Here is a 26,232-nt window from a genome sequence, read left to right as displayed (position 1 = left end):
ATATAAATGGTTTAGTCACAATTCAATTAAAACCATATTTATTCACAAAAATAGCTCATTACAAAGTTTTACACAGCAAAGTTTCAAGCAGCTTGATAAATATCAATATTATATTAATAATATTCTACCCTAGTGTACATAAATGCATATTTGAATGCAATGAAATTTGTACAACACTCTGGAATAACGAAGATAATGTATATACATGTATGGGACCTGTTATCCAGAATGCTCGGGACCTGGGCCTTTCCATAGTTTGAATCACTATACTTTGTCTAATAAAAAATCATTTAAATGCTCTAATGCTCTAATGCTTTATTTACCAGTAGGTATTTCCAGCTGACACAAGGTCACCCATTTCCGATTAGAAGAAAGGAGTTTCCACCTAAATATTAGTAAAGTGTTTTATACGAGAGCTGTGAATATGTGGAATTCTCTCATTGAATCAATTGTACAGGCTAATACATTAGATAGCTTTAAGAAGGGGTTGGATTGTTTTTTAGCAAGGGAGGGAATACAGGATTATGGAAGATAGCTCATAGTACAAGTTGATCCAGGGACTAGTCCCTTTGCCATTTTGGAGTCAGAAAGGATTTTTTTCCCCCTCTGAGGCAAATTGGAGAGGCTTCAACTGGGGTTTTTTTGCCTTCCTCTGGATCAACTAGCACTTTAAAATAGAGTTAAAAGTTTGAACTTGATGGACGTGTGTCTTTTTACAACGTAACTTACTATGTTACTATGTTAAATAAACCCAATAGGATTGTTTTGCCTCCAGTAATGATTCACTATATCTTTGTTTGGTTCAAGTACAAGGTACTGATTTATTATTACAGAGAAAAAAATGCAGCACAGGTACATATGAATGCACAAGGCTGCAGACTTGGTTTCGGAACTTTGAAGTAGCTTCTAATATTCTTTTACATTTTGATAGAGAATACATTATACTTTTAATCTGAAAGTGCTAATTTCTGACAATATTATGATTACAAAAATTGTAAAACTTTCTGCACAACTACTGCAAAAGAATATCTCTTCTAATACCCATAAAATTTCATTAACCACTATATACATTTACAATAAAGGTGGAGGGCTACATAATGTTCAGAATTATGCAGTTTACTGACAAAAGAGGTACAAGGAATGCAGGACGCAACCAATATAATTATTTAACAGTGGGGAACGTGGAAGCACAGACTGGTATTTCAAACAGACAGCAGAACAATACACAGCCAATAGGTTAACATCAACAGATTTAATCAGCAAAAACGATATATGATAAAAAGAAAAGTTAACTAGGCTACACTGCAAGCAATATAATAAATAACTACAGTAGATCATTATTTGCATTTTTGTATCTCTTTATCAGTATAGGTATTGTACAATACCAGTTTAAAGGTTAAAAATTAATCCCTTCCATTGTCCTGACATAAAACTGCCATTTTTTCCTACTGGATTGCTAAATCATTTCTATATTATTGATTAAAAATGAATGTTACATTAGTTTAATCTTAAAATCAGCTGGACAAGTGCCATCATAGCTGCTCAGTGATAAAGTGGAATGATACCGTGGAAATAAAGTGGGTTTAGACTTCAAACTTTCAGTAGAGAGTGATATTCTGAAATTATTTGCAATTGTTTTTAGTTAATATACAGTATTTAGTTTTTGAGTTATTTCGCTTTTTATTCAGCAACTCTTCAGTTTGCAATTTCAGCAATCTGGTTGCCAGGGTCCTAATTAACTGAAAATACTTTGGTTTGTGCTACTGCCACAAAAAAGTTATCTATGGTACCACTCAACATAAATATTAAATAAATAAAGATACAAAAAAATATAATAGAAAAATAATAAGAAGGAAAACACTCACAGTTCACCTCAGTCCCAAGGTGCAAAGACCAAAAACATTGTATTCAAAAGATGTGAGGGTCTCCAAAAATAAAGAAACAAATGTAAAAAGTAGAAAATTTATTAGGACATGAAGGTCTTCATGTCCTAATAAATTTTCTACTTTTACATTTGTTTCTTTATTTTTGGAGACCCTCACGTCTTTTGAATACAATGTTTAGGGTCCTAATTACCCTAACAACCATGCACTGATATTAAAAGTAGCAATAACAAACAGGGGCACATTTACTTAGCTCGAGTGAAGGATTAGAATGAAAAATACTTTGAATTTCGAGGTATTTTTTTGGCTACTTCGACCATCGAATTGGCTACTTCGACCTTCGACTACGACTTCGAATCGAACGATTCGAACTAAAAATCGTTCGACTATTCGACCATTCGATAGTCAAAGTACTGTCTCTTTAAAAAAAACTTTGACCACCTACTTCGCCACCTAAAACCTACCGAGCACCAATGTTAGCCTATGGGGAAGGTCCCATAGGCTTTCCTAGCAATTTCTGATAGAAGGAAAATTGTTTGATCCATGGATTAAAATCGATTCGCAGGATTTAATCATTCGATCGAACGATTTTTCCTTCGATCGTTCGTCGAACGAATTGCGGTAAATCCTTTGACTTCGATATTCGAAGTCGAAGGATTTAACCATCGATGGTCGAATATCGAGGGTTAATTAACCCTCGATATTCGACCCATAGTAAATGTGCCCCCTAATGTGTACCCATACAGAGCATTTGTTGATGGGGTCAGTGAATAATTTAAAAATCAAAAAGAAAAAAATAAAGCCAATTGAAAAGATGCTTAGAATTAACAGTGAATAATTCAAAAATTATCAAAAAGAAAAAATGAAGGCCACTTGAAAAGATGCTTAGAATTAACATACTAAAAGTTAAGCAGTGTGCAATATCCCCTTTCTTTGCACTTTGAACACTGCCTTCCTTCAGTGTAGAATTGCTGCAGGTAATTGTAGATGACACCTATTATTATTACCCTAAAGCTAAGGGAATGTGAGGTATAAGGGAATTTTATATTCCATGAGCCTGCATGGGAGGGTTGATGGCAAATAAATGGTTAAATGTTACAGCAGCTGTGTGCTGAGTTAAAACTGTTTGTGAGGTAAAATTTTCGCGCCTAAGGAAGTTGCTGGGCTGATTACTTAGGAAGGTTAAGATGTAAGGCCTGCATTGGCTAAGGGAAGGTCATGTGGTTACGCTATGAGGGTATAAAAGGGAGCGCTGAGTGGGATTTTGGTCATTCAGCGGGTGAGCAGAGGAGTGCTTCATTACCCCACCCTAAAATATTAAAAAATATATATATAATAAAATTATTGTTGCATCAGCGGAAAGTAACTTTAAGAAATGTAAACAGGCTTATGGCTTGGAGTTATTAAGGCTGAGCATTGAGAGTTGTTAAACAAAATTGTTAAATAAAAAATCAGCAGCCTAAGAGTACAGGCTTGTACAGGCTGGCTAGGTTTATTACAAGTTATAATATATATACCTGTTATCAAAAGAAATGCTTTTCTGAAAAAATATTGAGAGTTACAAATAAATACAGCTGCGACCTTTTCTCCAACAAAAGCTCTTGGTGTCCGGTCTCTTTATTATTATTTAGTCCATCATACCACTCCCATGGGGTAGAGGTAAGAGGCATGAATGCAGGAGTTACAATGAATTTTTACACGTTTTAGTTTGTGTAAAGGGAGCTGACAATACCACTGCTGAGACAAGTTGTGGCCATTTTCAATTACTATGTAAAAAATGTAAATATAAAAGTAAGGAGGTTTCTTTCATGATATACTAACGTTCCTTTACAGATGCAGCTGCAGGTGCTAGGTCCAAGATTGTGTGCATATTGACCCTATTTATTAAGCCAAAATATAGTCCATGCACTTTTGCTTAATAGCACTGAGTGATAATGTGTCTGTCCTGGCCCTTCTGATGAATTGTGCACTTTGAATCTTTTATGAAACAGGACAGCAGTTGTATGAAAATTAACAGGCAGCAGAACAGAAGCTAAAAATCTACGGTATGTTGTATTTAGATAAGAGAACAACTGAGTAAGCTATGTGGTCTTATTGGAAGAATATGATAATGAAAGTAGTACAAAATAACCCTAAAAACATAAAGAATAGTGGGCTCATTTCAGGTATAGGGAAAGTGCAAATTATTGGCGCAAATTGGTATTTTTTCGCTGCAATGCACATTACACCAATTTTGGGGCTGAACAATTGTCAGGCCAATAGTGTTTTTGCAGATACAAGTGCAGTGTAAAGTGCAATTCTATACAATAATTGCAATGTTTTACCCATAATGCAGAGGTTTATTGTATTCAGAGCTGCTTCTGCCACAATTGCTCCTGAGGCAAATCGGGTGCAAGTTGCATTTAGCATTTCCAGAGAGGGGTCATGCCACTACAGAATGAGTATTCATAACAGCAGTTGCAGCCAACTCACTGGGTACAAGTCTGGTAGGCGTAATGAAGCAACCCTGGAGCTACTGCCAGATACAGGATCCAGGTTCCTTATCATTAATAATCACAGTTGTGCACCATGTAGAAGTAGAATGGACAAATTGACCATGTGGAAGTGCAGGAGTGCTAGTACACAAATACCTTAATGAATTGGATCAATATGTTGTCTCACTTCAATTCATTTTACAGCAACTGCCCTTGTGGGTTTGTTTGTAAAAGACCCTACAGAGTGTGTCTAAATGTAAATTGCACAATGCAATATCTGCATGTGGGTGGCCCATTACTGTAACTTGCACATATATTTGGAGCCCTGCTCATGTCAGTAGTCTACTTATGGCATTGAGGACATTGTTCTGCACCTTGTGGCACTGGAGACTGTGCTCTGCACCCTGTGATGGACTTTTCAATATTGTATAGCACTACTAACACCGTTTTCTGAAAAAAAAGAATCACTTTTAAAATGTTATGCTCTGTATCTATAGTAAATGAGCCCTTATGTCCATTATAACAGTGTACTGAATACAGTAGTAGGCACTGACCTTTTATTATTGGTAATCTTATATACTATTCAAGGTACCTATGTCCCTAAGAAGTGTTTATTACATCCTTTACTGATGCAACAATGCCAGGCACATTCCTACTTCTTATGAAAGTAGGATAACTACAGAGAAGCACACATCAGATAAAAACTATGGGGTACATTTATCAAAGAGTGAAGTTAAAGATGGTCACAGTCCTCTAGAGTGAAATTCCGCCACTCTCCATTCATTTCTATGGGAATTTGAAAGGTGTATTTATCAAAGGATGAACTTTCACTTTCACCCATTGATAAATACTCTTTTAAAAACCCCATAGAAATTAACGGAGAGTCACGGAAATTCACTCTAGAGGACTGTGGTGATCTCTAACTTCACTCTTTGATAAATATATCTCTATATAGTGTAGTAAATGAATACAAATTGTGGAATCCTGTCCGGGGAAGTATGGCATCTCACCACATGAAACGCATTGGACTAAATTGTATTTATGTTTTTCTACATGCTGTACATATATTAGATATTTTGTAAGTAGTCAATTTTTTGCATTTTATTCATTTGTTAAAATTTGCTACACTATGTACTGGCTTCTATGTTTTATGTCCAAACTGGAGCATTGTAACATTTTTTCGATGCTGAGGCTTTTGAAGATCTGCTGCAGGACAATATACTCCTTTATTCCTTTCCATTCGGCTTAATACTGGTCTATATCTGGTGAGTAGGCTGACTCACTGGGTGTGTGGTAAAAGACAGATTAAAGAGCACTAGACATTTTAAGTGGATTTTATTGGTCATTTTTCACAAATCTTTTTGTATATAAACAATTTGTATTAATTTACTACACTATATAGTTTTTATCTAATGTGCGCTTCCTTTTAGTTTCACTACTTCTTTATAATACTTGGGACTCCTGCATAGAGGGGATGATTCAGGAAGTTGCAATTCACTAATTGGATATTGGATTTAATTGTGAAGATTACATTTTAGTGCTGAACATTTGTTTAACTGGTATAAATTCCTACTTATTCCTTTCTCCCTCCCATTTTTGTCTATAGAAATTTGTTGTGTACAAGAGATGCAATGCTGGGACATTCTTCAAAAATAAATTACAGGATAATATTAAACTGACAATGTCCTTGCAATCTCTTGTTTTCAGATACAGAAAACCCTTGCACAGAGACGATGCTCAGCGCCTTCCCTTGTGTTCAACAAAGCTCTTAGCAAACCACGGTCTACAGTACGGTAAGTTTTTGTCTTTTAAATCATTGAATTGATGTGCTCCTAAATAACTTCTATTACAATTTCAACTGTTCAAATTTTTTTTACAAATAATTTTATAAACGAAACACATTAATGAATGTATATTGAAAGGTTTATAGGAATTACATTTCTTTATTTTCTAACTTTATCATGTATTGTGATGTATTTTATGGATGCACTTTGCATTTTGAACCACTAGATGACCTCTGGGTCACTGAATTCAAATTCAAAATCAGTTTTCATGACATTTTTGTGTACATGCTTTTAATTAATAATACTACGCTATAAATTTATTTTTTAAGGGGGGGTACAGCTGCAAGTCCTGATTGGAGTATGGTACCCTGTGTTTTCAGTGTTCCACTTTTTTATGCTAAAAGATTTCAAAGGATGAGTCATGTGTTTTTAAAGGTTTATAAAATACAACATTTACATATAAAATTTGTCATAAAGAAAGAAAATATAATCATATGCAACTTTCTACATATAAAAATTTTAAGTTTCTGGTCTTATTAAAACTCCTCAAGCCAAGACTCTTATTTCCACAGACCTGCAAAGATGCAAAGCATTGTGGAAAATACTGTAATTGTTCTTCCCAAATAGAAGTGATTGCTAGTACTGGGGAAACATTAGGAACATTTAATGGTATATTCAGGGCTGTTGAACCAAAATCCAAAGCTAGTTATTCCAATATTAACTACTTTGCATAGATAGATAGATAGATAGATAGATAGATAGATAGATAGATAGATAGATAGATAGATAGATGATAGATAGATAGATAGATAGATAGATAGATAGATAGATAGATAGATAGATACTGTAGATAGATACTGTAGATAGATAGATAGATAGATAGATAGATAGATAGATAGATAGATAGATAGATAGATAGATAGAACCATATTATCTGTCTGGGTATGGGTTCTATTAACAGCCTGGTTCAAAATAAAGATGCCCCACTTGCAGTATTAATCACCACCACTCTGTTAAGGACTTAAACAGTGGCTTAACTAGATGTTATGGGCCCCACAGCAAATTAATTTTAGGGCCCCAAGCATATCCAGAGGTTGTGCTGTTATAGATATCAATAGATAATGAAATTACTCATTATTTGGGCCTTGTGGGGCCCCCTATACCCCTGAGCCCCCCTGCAATTGCAGGGTCTGCTTCCTCTGTAGTTACGCCCCTGGATTTAAACCCCCAGATACTTGATCAGAATTCTAAATTTTATCAAATGTATTCATCAATTTATTACTTTTGCTGGTCAAAAGTAATAAATTGATGAAAACATTTGATAAAATTTCTGGTCAAGTATCTGGGGGTTTAAGTCCTCAACAGAGTGGTGGTGTTTAATATAGATTATATAATTTGAAATCCCAGATCCTTGTAGTAAAGCATTTATTCGCCAACAGGGATTGAATACTTTATTTGCATTTCACACTTGCTGTATTTATAAGACTAAGGGGTAGATTTATCAAGGTTGTTTTTTGCGGGTAAATAGTCCATATTCGTCCACCAATTGACTCCAAATAGGTTCTAGGCGGTCCCCATAGGCAGGTTTTAGATGGAGAATGGTCAAAATTGAATTTTTAAAGAGACAGTACATGATAAATTTCAATATTGAATTTCCAATTTTTTTCCGATTCAAATCGAATTTGGACTATTCCCTTGTTGAAGTACACAAAAATTAGCTTTAAATTTAAATCTTTTAAATTAGAATTTGTACTTCGACCTTTGATAAATCTGCCCCTAAATTTTGGTGCACACTTATCTGTAATCTGTGGTGTTACATCAATTGAATCCAGTGTATAAAGTATGTAATCTGTTAATGGTTATCTGTCCAGTATTCTCAGGGATTGTCATTTCCTGTATTCACTCCTGACTCTCCTCTTGGGTAAAATTGGGCCACTAGCTAAGCAGGGTTGACTGACCCTGATGGGAACTGGAATCTGGGACTCTAACCTACTCTGCTTAGAGAAGGCTCTGGTTCTTATTAAGTGATTTCCTAAGTCCCTAATTGGGCCCCAGATCTGGAATAGCTAAAGTGTAGGCCTTTTGGACCAGGTACCTAAGGGAACCCTGACAAATACTCACTGGCATATTAAGGGGAATACAAAGTTGATGCAGCATTTGCTCCCAGGGGATCTCTCTCTTCCTGCTGCCAGATCTGTGCATGCTCTCTTTTTGCCTTGTTGCCTTGAATTCCGCTTTGACATTTGTCCTTATACAAGGGAGTGCTGGTCCTTACCAACAGCGAATATATATATATATATATTTATTTAATTCACATAATTCCAACATTTCGGTCCACATTAGGACCTTTATAAAGGATAATGTTGAAAGCAGCAGTGGAATTGTGAAGGCTGAAAAATATGAGTGGAAAATAAGCTGGACATATGAAAGGAAAGAGCGCAGTAAAAAGGAAATGAGATGGGATAGAAAACTGTGAGCAAAAGAATAAGAGAGCAGGATGAGAGTTAATTAGCTACCACCCCTGTAAAGTTACAAAAGCTTTGCTGTATTTTTTTTTTTTTACAGACCATGTGTATTCTTCCTAGCATAACTGTGTTATCTCCACCCCCTGACCTCAAACAAAAAAACTTTCACTGTCAGAGGCCTCACACAGTCACAGAAAGTTGCATGGAAATTTTATTTATTCATAGCTTGTGGTCAAAAGCAGCAGAAGTTAGTTTAGATGTGCAGTGTGAAATGGAACGGTGGTGGAATAGCTTTCAGATAGGTTTTGTCATTAACTGAAATTTCCACTTATACTGAATTTAGGGGCAGATTTATCAAGATGTGAGTTTAGAGCTTAATAAATAAAAACTCATGTTCTATTCATACCCATGGGATTTTTAGAACCGTATTTATCAAATTGTGAGTTCTAACTTTCACACATTGGTAAATACAATTCTAAAAAGCACATAGGAATGAATAGAACATGGGTGAGTTTTTACTTATTAAGCTCTAAATTTGCATTTTGATATATCTTAATGTTGTACAAAGTGACACAAAATAGAATGTAAGTGACCCGTAGGAACCATTCATTAAGCTTTTAATATATGATAGATGTCTTGTTATTAAAATAATTTCTTGTTATAAAAAAATAATGAATTACTTAAAGGGTAAGTTCAGGTATATAGGAAATATATAATATACTCTTTTTACCACTGTGTGCAAAGTGTACAATATCCCCCCCCCCAATATAATGCAGGATTTCTTACCAGCATTCGAATATAATGGCATTCACTGAAAACTCAAAATGATGTGCCAGGTTATTAAGGTTCAAAGGGCTGGTTAGCATATTATGTGCAACTGCATTAGTGACAAAAAGGCATGTTTATAGGGTGGAACATAGAAAACCCTGAATGTTCTTCTTAAATAGCATGCTTTTAACTGATTTCATTCAAGGGGGCAGATTCACTAAAGGGCAAATTTTCGCCTGCGAAGGCTTCGCCACACTTTTGTGTTTTGCCTAGTGAAACTTCGTAAGAACACTTAAGCTGAGGTCAATTTGAATAGGGCGGGTACATATAGGTTGTATAGACATCTTTATTAAAGATGTTAGTGCAAATGCTTGAAGTGGCCACTTATTATCAAAGGGGAACTATCACAAAAATAGGAAACTTTCTAAATATAATCAATTAAAAAATTTGCATTGTTTCTGAAGTAATCAAGTTTATATTAACTATCCCTCTCTCAGCATCTGTTTCTCTTCATTCTCTCTTCATGCAGGAGTTGGGTGTCTGATATTCACCAGACATGGGGCCGATTTATCAAGGGTCGAATTTCGAGGGTTAATAAACCCTCGAATTCAACCCTTTAAGTAAAATCCTTCGAATTTGAATATCAAATTCCAAGGATTTAGCGCAAATACTTAAAATCGATCGATTCGAAGGATTTTAATTGATCGATTTTTATTTGATCAAAAAAAACTTAGAAAAGTGCTGGGGAAGGTCCCCATAGGCTAACATTGAACCTCGGTAGGTTTAAACTACCGAAGTATGTAGTCAAAGTATTTTTTAAAGAGACAGTACTTCGACTATCGAATTGTCGAATAGTCAAACGTTTTTTAGTTTGAATCGTTTGAGTCGAAGTTGAAGGTCGTAGTAGCCTATTCGATGGTCGAAGTACCCAAAAAAATACTTCAAAATTCCAAGTTTTTTTCATTCGAATCCTTCACTTGAGCTTAGTAAATGTGCCCCATGTCTCTCTACATGCAGGATTTGTGCAAAAGGCAGTTATTTTGTTTGTACTGCAATCAGGAATTTGAGTGAGCTCTAATTCATCTGCAAGGAAAGGGAGCTCCCCCCTATAAGATATATTGGATCTAACTGTCAATAAATATCTGACACTCAACCACTGCATGAAGACAGAATGAAGAGAAACAGATGCTGAGAGAGGGATAGTGAGGATAAACTTTATTATTTCAGAAACTGTGCAGAATTTTCAATTGATTGTAAATAGAAAGTTTCTTAATTCAGTATGCTGAAGCTTACTGTATATTAAATTTTCATTTTCACGATAGTTACCTTTTAAGAAAGGAAGCAAAATAAATGCAAAAGAGATCCTCTAATGCCCTAGTCGAAGGAAACTCTGGTGAAAGAGGTAACGTTCTGTAAAATTCGTACTTTAGTGAATTTGCGGAGTAACGATCATTTGCCTGAGCGAAAATTTGCCTCTCTTTCACTAGCGAATTGTCCTCTACTTCTGTCAGTAAATTAGCGATCTCCCTGCGGATTGGATTTCTGACGAATTTTCACTAGTGACGGGCACTTTGCCCTTTAGTAAATCTTCCCCAAGGTATCTGAACTTTTTAATGACTATTGCTGTAGCAGTTCATAAGCAAAATATTTACTGTTTGAAAATTTTGCTGTCTATTTCCCCCACAGAAATCTACTAAATCAGAGGTGGCAACCCATTCATTTGAATTTTCCATGACAAAGAATATACTAACTCTAGCCCCTTCCAGTGCCAGTGTGGTTTGTGGTTGGGGTCCACAAGTGGGGTTCACTTCGATCTTTATACTTAGGTGAAATGCCCTTGTAGCCTCTTCACTCTTTGTGCATGATGGTATGCAATTAGCAATTTTGATAAGTCCTCCTTATCTGTAAACCTCAGACACAGGCAGTGGTCGTGATAAGGAAGAAACTCATTTATAAATGCATTATGATTGCATTATTTGATTCAAGGGGAGGGAATTTATTTTAAAACATGAGATTCAGGGGAGTCAGTAAATGGACATACTGTGAGTGTGGCTTTGAGAATGTTAGAATTATTATTAATAATAATAAATAGAACCAGCCAGATGGGTAAAACAGGAGGTTAAAGACCCACATCTGAACACACATATCAGAGTTTTTTTCATGCATTCATACACCCAGATCATCCTGTTTCTTTGCTATGCATAGTGGGTGTCTGTAGCCTGACCTTATTATTTGGTATTTTCCCCAGACCTAACTACAGATGACACAATACTTTCACAGGATGTAACACAGTGGGAGTGCTTAAAATGTCTTATTATTATGTTGTCAATATTATGGATTTGGACAGAAAAACAATATACATCCCACCCCAAGAGAAAGCAGATTAAAAATAATCATGTATCAAAGGGGTTGTTCACCTTCCAAACACTTTTTCCAGTTCAGTTGTTTTCAGATTGTTCTTCAGAAATAAAGCATTTTTTCATTTACTTTCCATTATTTATTTTTTACTGTTTTTCCAAAATCTAAGTTTAAAGTTGAATGTTCTTGCTTTTCAATGTGGCAGCTTAGTAATTCACGTGCAAACTCTAAACTGTTACAATTTTGCAACATTTAGTTGATATATTTCTCAGCAGCATCTCTGGAGTATTAGCAACTATTGTATCAATTCTAACAGCTGCCTGTAATGAAACCCAGAGATTCCGCTCAGCAGGGACAAAGATAAGAAATGTATCAACTTAATGTATCAATTTAGAACAGTTTACACGGTCGGCGAACCCCCCCTCAGAGTTCCTTTAGAAGATGAAAAATTGCAATTTACACTCAAATATTAGCAAAACTGTGACACATAGAAAATAGAAAGTAGTTTTGGTGCTCTATCTGAAAACAACTAGTTGTTTGAAGGTGAACAACCCTTTTAAGATCCATTCATAAGCCATAATTTGTTTAACAACATATACAAAATTATGACTTTTCCTTGGAAAATTGCAGCAATCCCTACACACTTCAAATTATAGGGCTCATTTACTAATGCATCACTATGCCAGAAAAAAGGCACAGTTGCTGTAAAGCCCAGGTCTGGCAGGCCAAGAAAAATACAGGAGCGGCGTATGCGGAGAATTGTGAGAATGGTTACAGACAACCCAAAGATCACCTTCAAAGACTTTCAAGAACATCTTGCTACATATGGTGTATCTGTACATCGTTCTACAATTCAGCGCTATTTGCACAAATAACCTCTGTATGGCAGGGTAAAGAGAAAGAAGCCCTTTCTGCACTCACGCCACAAACAGAGTCACTTGTATGCAAAAGCTCATTTAGACAAGCCACAGTCATTTTGGAACAAAGTGCTTTGGACTGATGAGACAAAAATGTAATTATTTGGTCATAACAAAAATCGCTTTGCATGGAAGAAGAAGAACACTGCATTCCAAAAAAAACACCTGCCACCTACTGTTAAATTTGGTGGAGTTTCCACCATGCTGTGAGGTTGTGTGTGTCTAGTTCAGGGACTGGGGTCCGTGTTAAAGTTGAGGGTCGAATAAATTCAACCCAATATCAACAAATTCTTCAGGATAATGTTCAAGCAGTTGAAGTTACATAGGGGTTGGATATTCCAACAAGACAATGACCCTAAACACACTTCGAAATCTACCAAGGCATTTATGCAGAGGGAGAAGTGCAATACTCTGGAATGGCCGTCACAGTCCCCCGATTTGAATATCATCGAAAATCTATGGGATGATTTGCAGCAAGCTGTCCATGCTCGGCAGCCATCAAATTTAAATGAACTGGAGAGATTTTGTATGGATGAAAGGTCAAAAATACCGCCATCCAGTAAATGTAGTTAAAGTGTGCTTCAAAAGTGGATTAGGCTCTTTGCAGCCCCGGGTGCAAGCCGTACCCCCTGCCAGGGCAAAATATGCATATATCAAATAAAGCAGCAACACTCCCGTATTGTTGAAAAAGTGAAAAAACTTTACTCAAATACCATAGGCAACATTTCTGGCTATGCAGGCCCTTTGTCAAGCCATGCTGCTGCTTTATTTGATATAGCCATCCAGAATCCAGCCACTTATCAAAGGCTATAGGAGGCGCCTAGAGGCTGTTACATTTGCAAAAGGAAGCTCAACTACTGTAAGTACTGATTTAATATCTCTGTTGGGGTGCCCAAATGTATGCACCTGTCTAATTTTGTTAAGATGCATATTGCATATTTTCTGTTAATCCAATAAACTGCTGAACTACTACTGTTTCCATAAGGCATATTATATATTAAAAGGAAGTTGCTACTTTGAAAGCTAAGCCAATGATAAACAAAAGTCCAAAGAATTAAGAGGGGTTCCCAAACTTTTTGATATGACTGTATCTAACATAGAATTATACAAATGAAACAAAATATTATAACTAGACATATACATGTAATGTTCATACATAAATCCATGAAAAGTTTTATTCCAAACTCAGTCCTACAAAGTCATAATTTTTCACCAAATGCCACCTGTCACTCCACATTCAAACAGTGTTATATTTAAACCTTAGCCTTACTATTAGTAGCTAGAGGTTAATTATGTTACTCTGTTAATCATGGTTAATTGTCATATATATAACACCTGGCAAGCCTCCTCCAGCATCTCGGGAACAAGAGACTAAGCAAGGTCAAATCATCCAATGTCTGCAGAGATTGTTTCTGTGAGGTTGGACGTTATTCAGCAACTTGTCACTCCCGCTCCAGCACTTTTGTGACATCTGTCCCAAGAGGCCACAAAATGGCAAAACGTAAACAGGTCTGGGGAGTTCTTTTCCCCAACAATTTTCCTCCAAAATACTCGTTTCAGTCTTCTTAGAGTGGGATAATAGTTGCATAGAAAGTTCTGCCTTCCTAGATTTTGGGACAGCAGGGAACTTTCTAGATATTAAGACACGGCTTACCCACACTACACCCTGGTCCCATCAGTCAAATTATTGCCTATTGATGGAGTTCTTTAGGATGTGGGTTAGTGTCTTCCAAATCTGAAAATCTTACCATGTCCATGAGTAATAGTCACTCAGAACAAATTTTATTTATCTTTCATTCATTCATTTCATTCATCGTCATGCATCACTTCATTATTAATTGTCCTCATACTCCTATGATCTTAGGCCTCCCTAGCTACAGAAACACAATCCCCAAGTAGATTTTGTTACTAACGAGATACTTAAATGAGGATTAGGTTGTGAGATTTCATTTATAAAACCTTCCCAGGTTATTGCTGCAACGTCTTTATAAGGGTTACCTTCCTGCTGTTCCTCATTATACAGGTGTACTTAGATGATAGTTTGATTTACTCTTCAAATTTAACATACGATCGTGCCCATGTTTAGGAGGTGTTATGTAGGTTAAGATGAAATCAGCTATATGCCAAGATTGAAAAATGCATTTTTGAAGTATCCTCCATAAATTTTCTGGGGTATTTTATTTCTTAAAAGGGATAAGAGATGGAGCCAGCCAAGGTTCAGGCCATTTTAGATTCTTAGGGTTTGCCAGTTACAGGCAATTTATTAAAAACATTTCAACCCTGTGGCTCCGTTCACTGCCCTTACCAAAAAAGGGGCACATCCTAGTATTTGGCCTATAGAAGCTGTAAAGGCCTTTGAACAATTCAAAAAAATCATTAATTTCTTCTTCAGTATCCAGATTCTACCCTTCCTTTCCTGGTAGAAGTGGATGCCTCTGAGATTGGTGCAGGAGCAGTTTTGTCACAGCGACACCCTGACACCAGTAAAATCCATCCATGTGCTTTCATTTCAAGGAAGTTTTCTCCTACGGGGTGAAGGGTTAACATGGTTCCAGTAGCAGTCGGTTCCTTGTCCCCTTCACGGGGATAAATTATGACATTGGTAACAGGGTATTGCTCCCCATTAAATGGGTGTTTGAAGAGTGGAGACATATTTTGGAAGGAGTGCTAAATATGTGATTACAGTGTTTACCGACCATAAAAACCTTTTGTATATTGAGTCTTCTATGCATTTAAATCCTAGACAGGCCAGGTGGGCATTATTTTTTACCCGTTTTAATTTTATCACAACATATTGATTTGTATTCCTCTTTGTTTGAAGTCCAGGTTAGTTTACCTCCGAAGTACTTCCCGGAAAACTCTTTTTTTCCAAAAAACCTTTGTGAAGTGGTTTTGGTTGAGACTCTTTTGGTTGAGATTCTAAGGTACCCAGGCTGCCAGGCCTCAGTAGAACCTGTTCTCTGCTGTCCTGCAACCTCTGGTGGCCAACATGAAGACAGGATGTTGGTAATTACTGTATATTGATTCTTGTCCAGTTTGTCAACATTCAAAACCATCCAGGTACTTACCTCAGGACTACCCTTCTGGATTGTGATTCTGTACTGCAATGACTGATTAGTATTGACCCTGGCTTGTTCCACAACCATAATTACTCTTTCCATGTTCCTCTTGTCCCAGGTTCCGGTTCCCTTGCCTGCCCAGAACCCTTGCCTTGGTTCTCTCACATTAAGACCTGTTGTCATCAGAGCATGTCTCATGGAGATTTATTACCTTGTTTTTTGCAAAGAGTGTGTGCTTGGGCCTCTTAAAGGGGTGGTTCACCTTCAAACAACTACTGTAGTTGTTTTCAGATAGATCACCAGAAATAATGACTTTTTTCAATGACTTTCTATTTTCTATATGTGACTGTTTTTCTAATATTGAAGTGTAAAGGGTAAATTTTCACCTTCTGAAGCAGCCCTGGGAGGAGCTTGGGCCTCTTAACCCTTTAACTGCCAGCCGATATGTTCCATAAGTGAACATCTACTGCCAAGCAGTTTTCAGACATTTTGAACTCATTGCATTTAGTTAGGTTTTTTGACAAGAAAACCTACACGAAATATGGCAAATTATATATTGTTTTTTTTGTAACGATCTTGGCTTGAACGCTGTAAAAAATTTTTTTACTTATTCTGGAGATGTAACAAAAATTTTGAGTGAAATATGTAAAAAAAAAGTGAAATAAAGAAAAAAGTACTTACAGTTTGTGTCTTTTTTCCAAGATATATTACGTATGCTGATAAAAACATTACTGTTTGTAAAAGCCCTGATTCTGCTGAATCCAATGATACCAAATACATATTGGTATCCCACTTTTCTTGTCCACAGGACACCCCAATAATGAAACCGCATTTTGTACAATTTTACCTCAAAACAAAACAGATAAGTGTACCTCTCTGTTAACGTGGTGTATCTAATGATAGACGTTAAATACCCCCATAAGTTTGGTATTTTTAGAAACAGCATACTTCTAGGTTTTTAGACGTGGTGTAGTTTTTTCTGTAAATGTAGTCGCCGTCACACAAACCACCATAAAACTCAACAATATTTTTCAAGTTTTTATTTTTTTTCTGAAACACTAACACAGTCACAAGGTCAAAATTCCATTTGAGAAAAAAATATCCAATAAAAATTTTCAATGAAGCCAGATATGAAAGAAAAAATTGTCCCAAACAAAACAATACCACACATGCAGGGGTGCACCTAGAGACGCGGCCTCCAAACACCCCTAAACAGGGCCAATACACAAAGGCAATTTCAGCTGGAAAATTTGGGGCTGCGCTCTAAGTGCACACCTTGGAGTTTCCCAGCCTAAACACCCCCCACCTGTGAAATACCCCCCACAACTATATATTCCTAAAAAGTGCACATCTGCAGCTATTCAGCGGCACCATCCTTTTCTTTATATGTGGAGAATTGTGGTCACAGCACCCCGTAGTAGCTTGCGGTTTAGCCTAAAATAAAGAAAAAAATTGAGACAAAGTTAGATTTCTCCCCAAAATTCCCATGAAAACTACAAAAAACCTACCAAATATCAATCTGCAACTTGTCCTGAACAAAACGATACCACACATGCATGGGTGCACTTAGAGGCGCGGCCTCCATACACCCCAAAACAAGGTCAATACACAAAGGCAATTTCAGCTGGAAAATTTGGGGCTGCGCTCGAAGTGCACACCTTGGAGTTTCCCAGCCTAAACACCCACTTACCTGTGAAATACCCCCCACAAACCATATATTCCTAAAAAGTGCACACCTGCAGCTATTCAGCGGCGTCATCCTTTCCTTCCTACATGGAGAATTGTGGTCGCAGCACCCCGTAGTAGCTTGCGGTTTAGCCTAAAATAAAGAAAAAAATTGAGACAAAGTTAGATTTATCCCCAAAATTCCCATGAAAACTACAAAAAACCTACCAAATATCAATCTGCAACTTGTCCTGAACAAAATGATACCACACATGCATGGGTGCACTTAGAGGCGCGGCCTCCATACACCCCAAAACAAGGTCAATACACAAAGGCAATTTCAGCTGGAAAATTTGGGGCTGCGCTCGAAGTGCACACCTTGGAGTTTCCCAGCCTAAACACCCACTTACCTGTGAAATACCCCCCACAAACCATATATTCCTAAAAAGTGCACACCAGCAGCTATTCAGCGGCATCATCCTTTCCTTCGTACGTGGAGAATTGTGGTCGCAGCACCCCGTAGTAGCTTGCGGTTTAGCCTAAAATAAAGAAAAAAATTGAGACAAAGTTAGATTTCTCCCCAAAATTCCCATGAAAACTACAAAAAAACTACCAAATATCAATCTGCAACTTGTCCTGAACAAAACGATACCACACATGCATGGGTGCACTTAGAGGCGCGGCCTCCATACACCCCAAAACAAGGTCAATACACAAAGGCAATTTCAGCTGGAAAATTTGGGGCTGCGCTCGAAATGCACACCTTGGAGTTTCCCAGCCTAAACACCCACTTACCTGTGAAATACCCCCCACAAACCATATATTCCTAAAAAGTGCACACCTGCAGCTATTCAGCTGCATCATCCTTTCCTTCGTACACGGAGAATTGTGGTCGCAGCACCCTGTAGTAGCTTGCGGTTTAGCCTAAAATAAAGAAAAAAATTGAGACAAAGTTAGATTTCTCCCCAAAATTCCCATGAAAACTACAAAAAACCTACCAAATATCAATCTGCAACTTGTCCTGAACAAAACGATACCACACATGCATGGGTGCACTTAGAGGCGCGGCCTCCATACACCCCAAAACAAGGTCAATACACAAAGGCAATTTCAGCTGGAAGATTTGGGGCTGCGCTCGAAGTGCACACCTTGGAGTTTCCCAGCCTAAACACCCACTTACCTGTGAAATACCCCCCACAAACCATATATTCCTAAAAAGTGCACACCTGCAGCTATTCAGCGGCGTCATCCTTTCCTTCGTACGCGGAGAATTGTGGTCGCAGCACCCCGTAGTAGCTTGCGGTTTAGCCTAAAATAAAGAAAAAAATTGAGACAAAGTTAGATTTCTCCCCAAAATTCCCATGAAAACTACAAAAAACCTACCAAATATCAATCTGCAACTTGTCCTGAACAAAACAATACCACACATGCATGGGTGCACTTAGAGGCGTGGTCTCCAAACACCCGAAAACAAGGTCAATACACAAAGGCAATTTCAGCTGGAAGATTTGGGGCTGCGCTCGAAGTGCACACCTTGGAGTTTCCCAGCCTAAACACCCACTTACCTGTGAAATACCCCCCACAAACCATATATTCCTAAAAAGTGCACACCTGCAGCTATTCAGCGGCGTCATCCTTTCCTTCAAACGTGGAGAATTGTGGTCGCAGCACCCCGTAGTAGTTTGTGGTTTAGCCTAAAATAAAGAAAAAAATTGAGACAAAGTTAGATTTCTCCCCAAAATTCCCATGAAAACTACAAAAAACCTACCAAATATCAATCTGCAACTTGTCCTGAACAAAACGATACCACACATGCATGGGTGCACTTAGAGGCGCGGCCTCCATACACCCCAAAACAAGGTCAATACACAAAGGCAATTTCAGCTGGAAAATTTGGGGCTGCGCTCGAAATGCACACCTTGGAGTTTCCCAGCCTAAACACCCACTTACCTGTGAAATACCCCCCACAAACCATATATTCCTAAAAAGTGCACACCTGCAGCTATTCAGCGGCGTCATCCTTTCCTTCGTACGTGGAGAATTTTGGTCGCAGCACCCCGTAGTAGCTTGCGGTTTAGCCTAAAATAAAGAAAAAAATTGAGACAAAGTTAGATTTCTCCCCAAAATTCCCATGAAAACTACAAAAAACCTACCAAATATCAATCTGCAACTTGTCCTGAACAAAACGATACCACACATGCATGGGTGCACTTAGAGGCGTGGCCTCCAAACACCCCAAAACAAGGTCAATACACAAAGACAATTTCAGCTGGAAAATTTGGGGCTGCGCTCGAAGTGCACACCTTGGAGTTTCCCAGCCTAAACACCCACTTACCTGTGAAATACCCCCCACAAACCATATATTCCTAAAAAGTGCACACCTGCAGCTATTCAGCGGCGTCCTTTCCTTCGTACGTGGAGAATTGTGGTCGCAGCACCCCGTAGTAGCTTGCGGTTTAGCCTAAAATAAAGAAAAAAATTGAGACAAAGTTAGATTTCTCCCCAAAATTCTCATGAAAACTACAAAAAACCTACCAAATATCAATCTGCAACTTGTCCTGAACAAAACGATACCACACATGCATGGGTGCACTTAGAGGCGCGGCCTCCATACACCCCAAAACAAGGTCAATACACAAAGGCAATTTCAGCTGGAAGATTTGGGGCTGCGCTCGAAGTGCACACCTTGGAGTTTCCCAGCCTAAACACCCACTTACCTGTGAAATACCCCCCACAAACCATATATTCCTAAAAAGTGCACACCTGCAGCTATTCAGCGGCGTCATCCTTTCCTTCGTACGCGGAGAATTGTGGTCGCAGCACCCCGTAGTAGCTTGCGGTTTAGCCTAAAATAAAGAAAAAAATTGAGACAAAGTTAGATTTCTCCCCAAAATTCCCATGAAAACTACAAAAAACCTACCAAATATCAATCTGCAACTTGTCCTGAACAAAACAATACCACACATGCATGGGTGCACTTAGAGGCGTGGTCTCCAAACACCCGAAAACAAGGTCAATACACAAAGGCAATTTCAGCTGGAAGATTTGGGGCTGCGCTCGAAGTGCACACCTTGGAGTTTCCCAGCCTAAACACCCACTTACCTGTGAAATACCCCCCACAAACCATATATTCCTAAAAAGTGCACACCTGCAGCTATTCAGCAGCGTCATCCTTTCCTTCAAACGTGGAGAATTGTGGTCACAGCACCCCGTAGTAGTTTGTGGTTTAGCCTAAAATAAAGAAAAAAATTGAGACAAAGTTAGATTTCTCCCCAAAATTCCCATGAAAACTACAAAAAACCTACCAAATATCAATCTGCAACTTGTCCTGAACAAAACGATACCACACATGCATGGGTGCACTTAGAGGCGCGGCCTCCATACACCCCAAAACAAGGTCAATACACAAAGGCAATTTCAGCTGGAAGATTTGGGGCTGCGCTCGAAGTGCACACCTTGGAGTTTCCCAGCATAAACACCCACTTACCTGTGAAATACCCCCCACAAACCTTATATTCATAAAAAGTGCACACCTGCAGCTATTCAGCTGCGTCATCCTTTCCTTCATACGTGGAGAATTGTGGTAGCAGCACCCCGTAGTAGCTTGCGGTTTAGCCTAAAATAAAGAAAAAAAATTGAGACAAAGTTAGATTTCTCCCCAAAATTCTCATGAAAACTACAAAAAACCTACCAAATATCAATCTGCAACTTGTCCTGAACAAAACGATACCACACATGCATGGGTGCACTTAGAGGCGCGGCCTCCATACACCCCAAAACAAGGTCAATACACAAAGGCAATTTCAGCTGGAAGATTTGGGGCTGCGCTCGAAGTGCACACCTTGGAGTTTCCCAGCCTAAACAACCACTTACCTGTGAAATACCCCCCACAAACCTTATATTCCTAAAAAGTGCACACCTGCAGCTATTCAGCGGCGTCATCCTTTCCTTCGTACGTGGAGAATTGTGGTCGCAGCACCCCGTAGTAACTTGCGGTTTAGCCTAAAATAAAGAAAAAAATTGAGACAAAGTTAGATTTCTCCCCAAAATTCCCATGAAAACTACAAAAAACCTACCAAATATCAATCTGCAACTTGTCCTGAACAAAACGATACCACACATGCATGGGTGCACTTAGAGGCGCGGCCTCCATACACCCCAAAACAAGGTCAATACACAAAGGCAATTTCAGCTGGAAGATTTGGGGCTACACTCGAAGTGCACACCTTGGAGTTTCCCAGCATAAACACCCACTTACCTGTGAAATACCCCCCACAAACCATATATTCATAAAAAGTGCACACCTGCAGCTATTCAGCTGCGTCATCCTTTCCTTCATACGTGGAGAATTGTGGTAGCAGCACCCCGTAGTAGCTTGCGGTTTAGCCTAAAATAAAGAAAAAAATTGAGACAAAGTTAGATTTCTCCCCAAAATTCTCATGAAAACTACAAAAAACCTACCAAATGTCAATATGCAACTTGTCCTGAACAAAACGATACCACACATGCATGGGTGCACTTAGAGGCGCGGCCTCCATACACCCCAAAACAAGGTCAATACACAAAGGCAATTTCAGCTGGAAGATTTGGGGCTGCGCTCGAAGTGCACACCTTGGAGTTTCCCAGCCTAAACACCCACTTACCTGTGAAATACCCCCCACAAATCATATATTCCTAAAAAGTGCACACCTGCAGCTATTCAGCGGCATCATCCTTTCCTTCGTACGCGGAGAATTGTGGTCGCAGCACCCTGTACTAGCTTGCGGTTTAGCCTAAAATAAAGAAAAAAATTGAGACAAAGTTAGATTTCTCCCCAAAATTCTCATGAAAACTACAAAAAACCTACCAAATATCAATATGCAACTTGTCCTGAACAAAACGATACCACACATGCATGGGTGCACTTAGAGGCGCGGCCTCCATACACCCCAAAACAAGGTCAATACACAAAGGCAATTTCAGCTGGAAGATTTGGGGGTGCGCTCGAAGTGCACACCTTGGAGTTTCCCAGCCTAAACAACCACTTACCTGTGAAATACCCCCCACAAACCTTATATTCCTAAAAAGTGCACACCTGCAGCTATTCAGCGGCGTCATCCTTTCCTTCGTACGTGGAGAATTGTGGTCGCAGCACCCCGTAGTAACTTGCGGTTTAGCCTAAAATAAAGAAAAAAATTGAGACAAAGTTAGATTTCTCCCCAAAATTCCCATGAAAACTACAAAAACCTACCAAATATCAATCTGCAACTTGTCCTGAACAAAACGATACCACACATGCATGGGTGCACTTAGAGGCGCGGCCTCCATACACCCCAAAACAAGGTCAATACACAAAGGCAATTTCAGCTGGAAGATTTGGGGCTGCGCTCGAAGTGCACACCTTGGAGTTTCCCAGCATAAACACCCACTTATTCATAAAAAGTGCACACCTGCAGCTATTCAGCTGCGTCATCCTTTCCTTCATACGTGGAGAATTGTGGTAGCAGCACCCCGTAGTAGCTTGCGGTTTAGCCTAAAATAAAGAAAAAAAATTGAGACAAAGTTAGATTTCTCCCCAAAATTCTCATGAAAACTACAAAAAACCTACCAAATATCAATCTGCAACTTGTCCTGAACAAAACGATACCACACATGCATGGGTGCACTTAGAGGCGCGGCCTCCATACACCCCAAAACAAGGTCAATACACAAAGGCAATTTCAGCTGGAAGATTTGGGGCTGCGCTCGAAGTGCACACCTTGGAGTTTCCCAGCCTAAACACCCACTTACCTGTGAAATACCCCCCACAAATCATGTATTCCTAAAAAGTGCACACCTGCAGCTATTCAGCGGCATCATCCTTTCCTTCGTACGCGGAGAATTGTGGTCGCAGCACCCTGTACTAGCTTGCGGTTTAGCCTAAAATAAAGAAAAAAATTGAGACAAAGTTAGATTTCTCCCCAAAATTCTCATGAAAACTACAAAAAACCTACCAAATATCAATATGCAACTTGTCCTGAACAAAACGATACCACACATGCATGGGTGCACTTAGAGGCGCGGCCTCCATACACCCCAAAACAAGGTCAATACACAAAGGCAATTTCAGCTGGAAGATTTGGGGCTGCGCTCGAAGTGCACACCTTGGAGTTTCCCAGCCTAAACACCCACTTACCTGTGAAATACCCCCCACAAATCATATATTCCTAAAAAGTGCACACCTGCAGCTATTCAGCGGCATCATCCTTTCCTTCGTACGCGGAGAATTGTGGTCGCAGCACCCTGTACTAGCTTGCGGTTTAGCCTAAAATAAAGAAAAAAATTGAGACAAAGTTAGATTTCTCCCCAAAATTCTCATGAAAACTACAAAAAACCTACCAAATATCAATATGCAACTTATCCTGAACAAAACGATACCACACATGCATGGGTGCACTTAGAGGCGCGGCCTCCATACACCCCAAAACAAGGTCAATACACAAAGGCAATTTCAGCTGGAAGATTTGGGGGTGCGCTCGTAGTGCACACCTTGGAGTTTCCCAGCCTAAACAACCACTTACCTGTGAAATACCCCCCACAAACCTTATATTCCTAAAAAGTGCACACCTGCAGCTATTCAGCGGCGTCATACTTTCCTTCGTACGTGGAGAATTGTGGTCGCAGCACCCCGTAGTAACTTGCGGTTTAGCCTAAAATAAAGAAAAAATTGAGACAAAGTTAGATTTCTCCCCAAATTCCCATGAAAACTACAAAAAACCTACCAAATATCAATCTGCAACTTGTCCTGAACAAAACGATACCACACATGCATGGGTGCACTTAGAGGCGCGGCCTCCATACACCCCAAAACAAGGTCAATACACAAAGGCAATTTCAGCTGGAAGATTTGGGGCTGCGCTCGAAGTGCACACCTTGGAGTTTCCCAGCCTAAACACCCACTTACCTGTGAAATACCCCCCACAAACCATATATTCCTAAAAAGTGCACACCTGCAGCTATTCAGCGGCGTCACCCTTTCCTTCATACATGGAGAATTGTGGTCGCAGCACCCCGTAGTAGCTTGCGGTTTAGCCTAAAATAAAGAAAAAAATTGAGACAAAGTTAGATTTCTCCCCAAAATTCTCATGAAAACTACAAAAAACCTACCAAATATCAATCTGCAACTTGTCCTGAACAAAATGATACCACACATGCATGGGTGCACTTAGAGGCGCGGCCTCCATACACCCCAAAACAAGGTCAATACACAAAGGCAATTTCAGCTGGAAGATTTGGGGCTGCGCTCGAAGTGCACACCTTGGAGTTTCCCAGCCTAAACACCCACTTACCTGTGAAATACCCCCCACAAATCATATATTCCTAAAAAGTGCACACCTGTAGCTATTCAGCGGCATCATCCTTTCCTTCGTACGCAGAGAATTGTGGTCGCAGCACCCTGTACTAGCTTGCGGTTTAGCCTAAAATAAAGAAAAAAATTGAGACAAAGTTAGATTTCTCCCCAAAATTCTCATGAAAACTACAAAAAACCTACCAAATATCAATCTGCAACTTGTCCTGAACAAAACGATACCACACATGCATGGGTGCACTTAGAGGCGCGGCCTCCATACACCCCAAAACAAGGTCAATACACAAAGGCAATTTCAGCTGGAAGATTTGGGGCTGCGCTCGAAGTGCACACCTTGGAGTTTCCCAGCCTAAACACCCACTTACCTGTGAAATACCCCCCACAAACCATATATTCCTAAAAAGTGCACACCTGCAGCTATTCAGCGGCGTCATCCTTTCCTTCGTACGCGGAGAATTGTGGTCGCAGCACCCCTGTACTAGCTTGCGGTTTAGCCTAAAATAAAGAAAAAAATTGAGACAAAGTTAGATTTCTCCCCAAAATTCCCATGAAAACTACAAAAAACCTACCAAATATCAATCTGCAACTTGTCCTGAACAAAACGATACCACACATGCATGGGTGCACTTAGAGGCGCGGCCTCCAAACACCCCAAAACAAGGTCAATACACAAAGGCAATTTCAGCTGGAAGATTTGGGGCTGCGCTCGAAGTGCACACCTTGGAGTTTCCCAGCCTAAACACCCACTTACCTGTGAAATACCCCCCACAAACCATATATTCCTAAAAGTGCACACCTGCAGCTATTCAGCGGCGTCATCCTTTCCTTCATACGTGGAGAATTGTGGTCGCAGCACCCCGTAGTAGTTGCGGTTTAGCCTAAAATAAAGAAAAAAATTGAGACAAAGTTAGATTTCTCCCCAAAATTCCCATGAAAACTACAAAAAACCTACCAAATATCAATCTGCAACTTGTCCTGAACAAAACGATACCACACATGCATGGGTGCACTTAGAGGCGCGGCCCTCCATACACCCCAAAACAAGGTCAATACACAAAGGCAATTTCAGCTGGAAGATTTGGGGCTGCGCTCGAAGTGCACACCTTGGAGTTTCCCAGCCTAAACACCCACTTACCTGTGAAATACCCCCCACAAACCATATATTCATAAAAAGTGCACACCTGCAGCTATTCAGCGGCGTCATCCTTTCCTTCCTACGTGGAGAATTGTGGTCGCAGCACCCCGTAGTAGCTTGCGGTTTAGCCTAAAATAAAGAAAAAAATTGAGACAAAGTTAGATTTCTCCCCAAAATTCTCATGAAAACTACAAAAAACCTACCAAATATCAATCTGCAACTTGTCCTGAACAAAACGATACCACACATGCATGGGTGCACTTAGAGGCGCGGCCTCCATACACCCCAAAACAAGGTCAATACACAAAGGCAATTTCAGCTGGAAGATTTGGGGCTGCGCTCGAAGTGCACACCTTGGAGTTTCCCAGCCTAAACAACCACTTACCTGTGAAATACC

The 26,232-nt window shown here is 39.2% G+C and overlaps 1 protein-coding gene across 2 annotated transcripts in view; it reads left to right on the top strand.

The window, feature by feature from the left end:
• tagap.L (T cell activation RhoGTPase activating protein L homeolog) overlaps positions 1-26,232 on the top strand; it is a 131,775-nt gene that overhangs the window by 17,024 nt on the left and 88,519 nt on the right. For both annotated transcript variants that reach the window (XM_041562843.1, XM_018263230.2), the window contains exon 2: positions 6,065-6,150. In XM_041562843.1, the coding sequence (XP_041418777.1) occupies positions 6,065-6,150 (86 nt within the window). The remainder of the gene's footprint in view (positions 1-6,064; positions 6,151-26,232) is intronic.

This window comes from Xenopus laevis, chromosome 5L (genome assembly GCF_017654675.1).
Source record: "Xenopus laevis strain J_2021 chromosome 5L, Xenopus_laevis_v10.1, whole genome shotgun sequence".
NCBI classification, from domain to species: Eukaryota; Metazoa; Chordata; class Amphibia; order Anura; family Pipidae; genus Xenopus; species Xenopus laevis.
The sequence above is the reverse complement of the archived record's forward strand: the minus strand, read 5'-3'. Positions and strand labels throughout refer to the sequence as shown.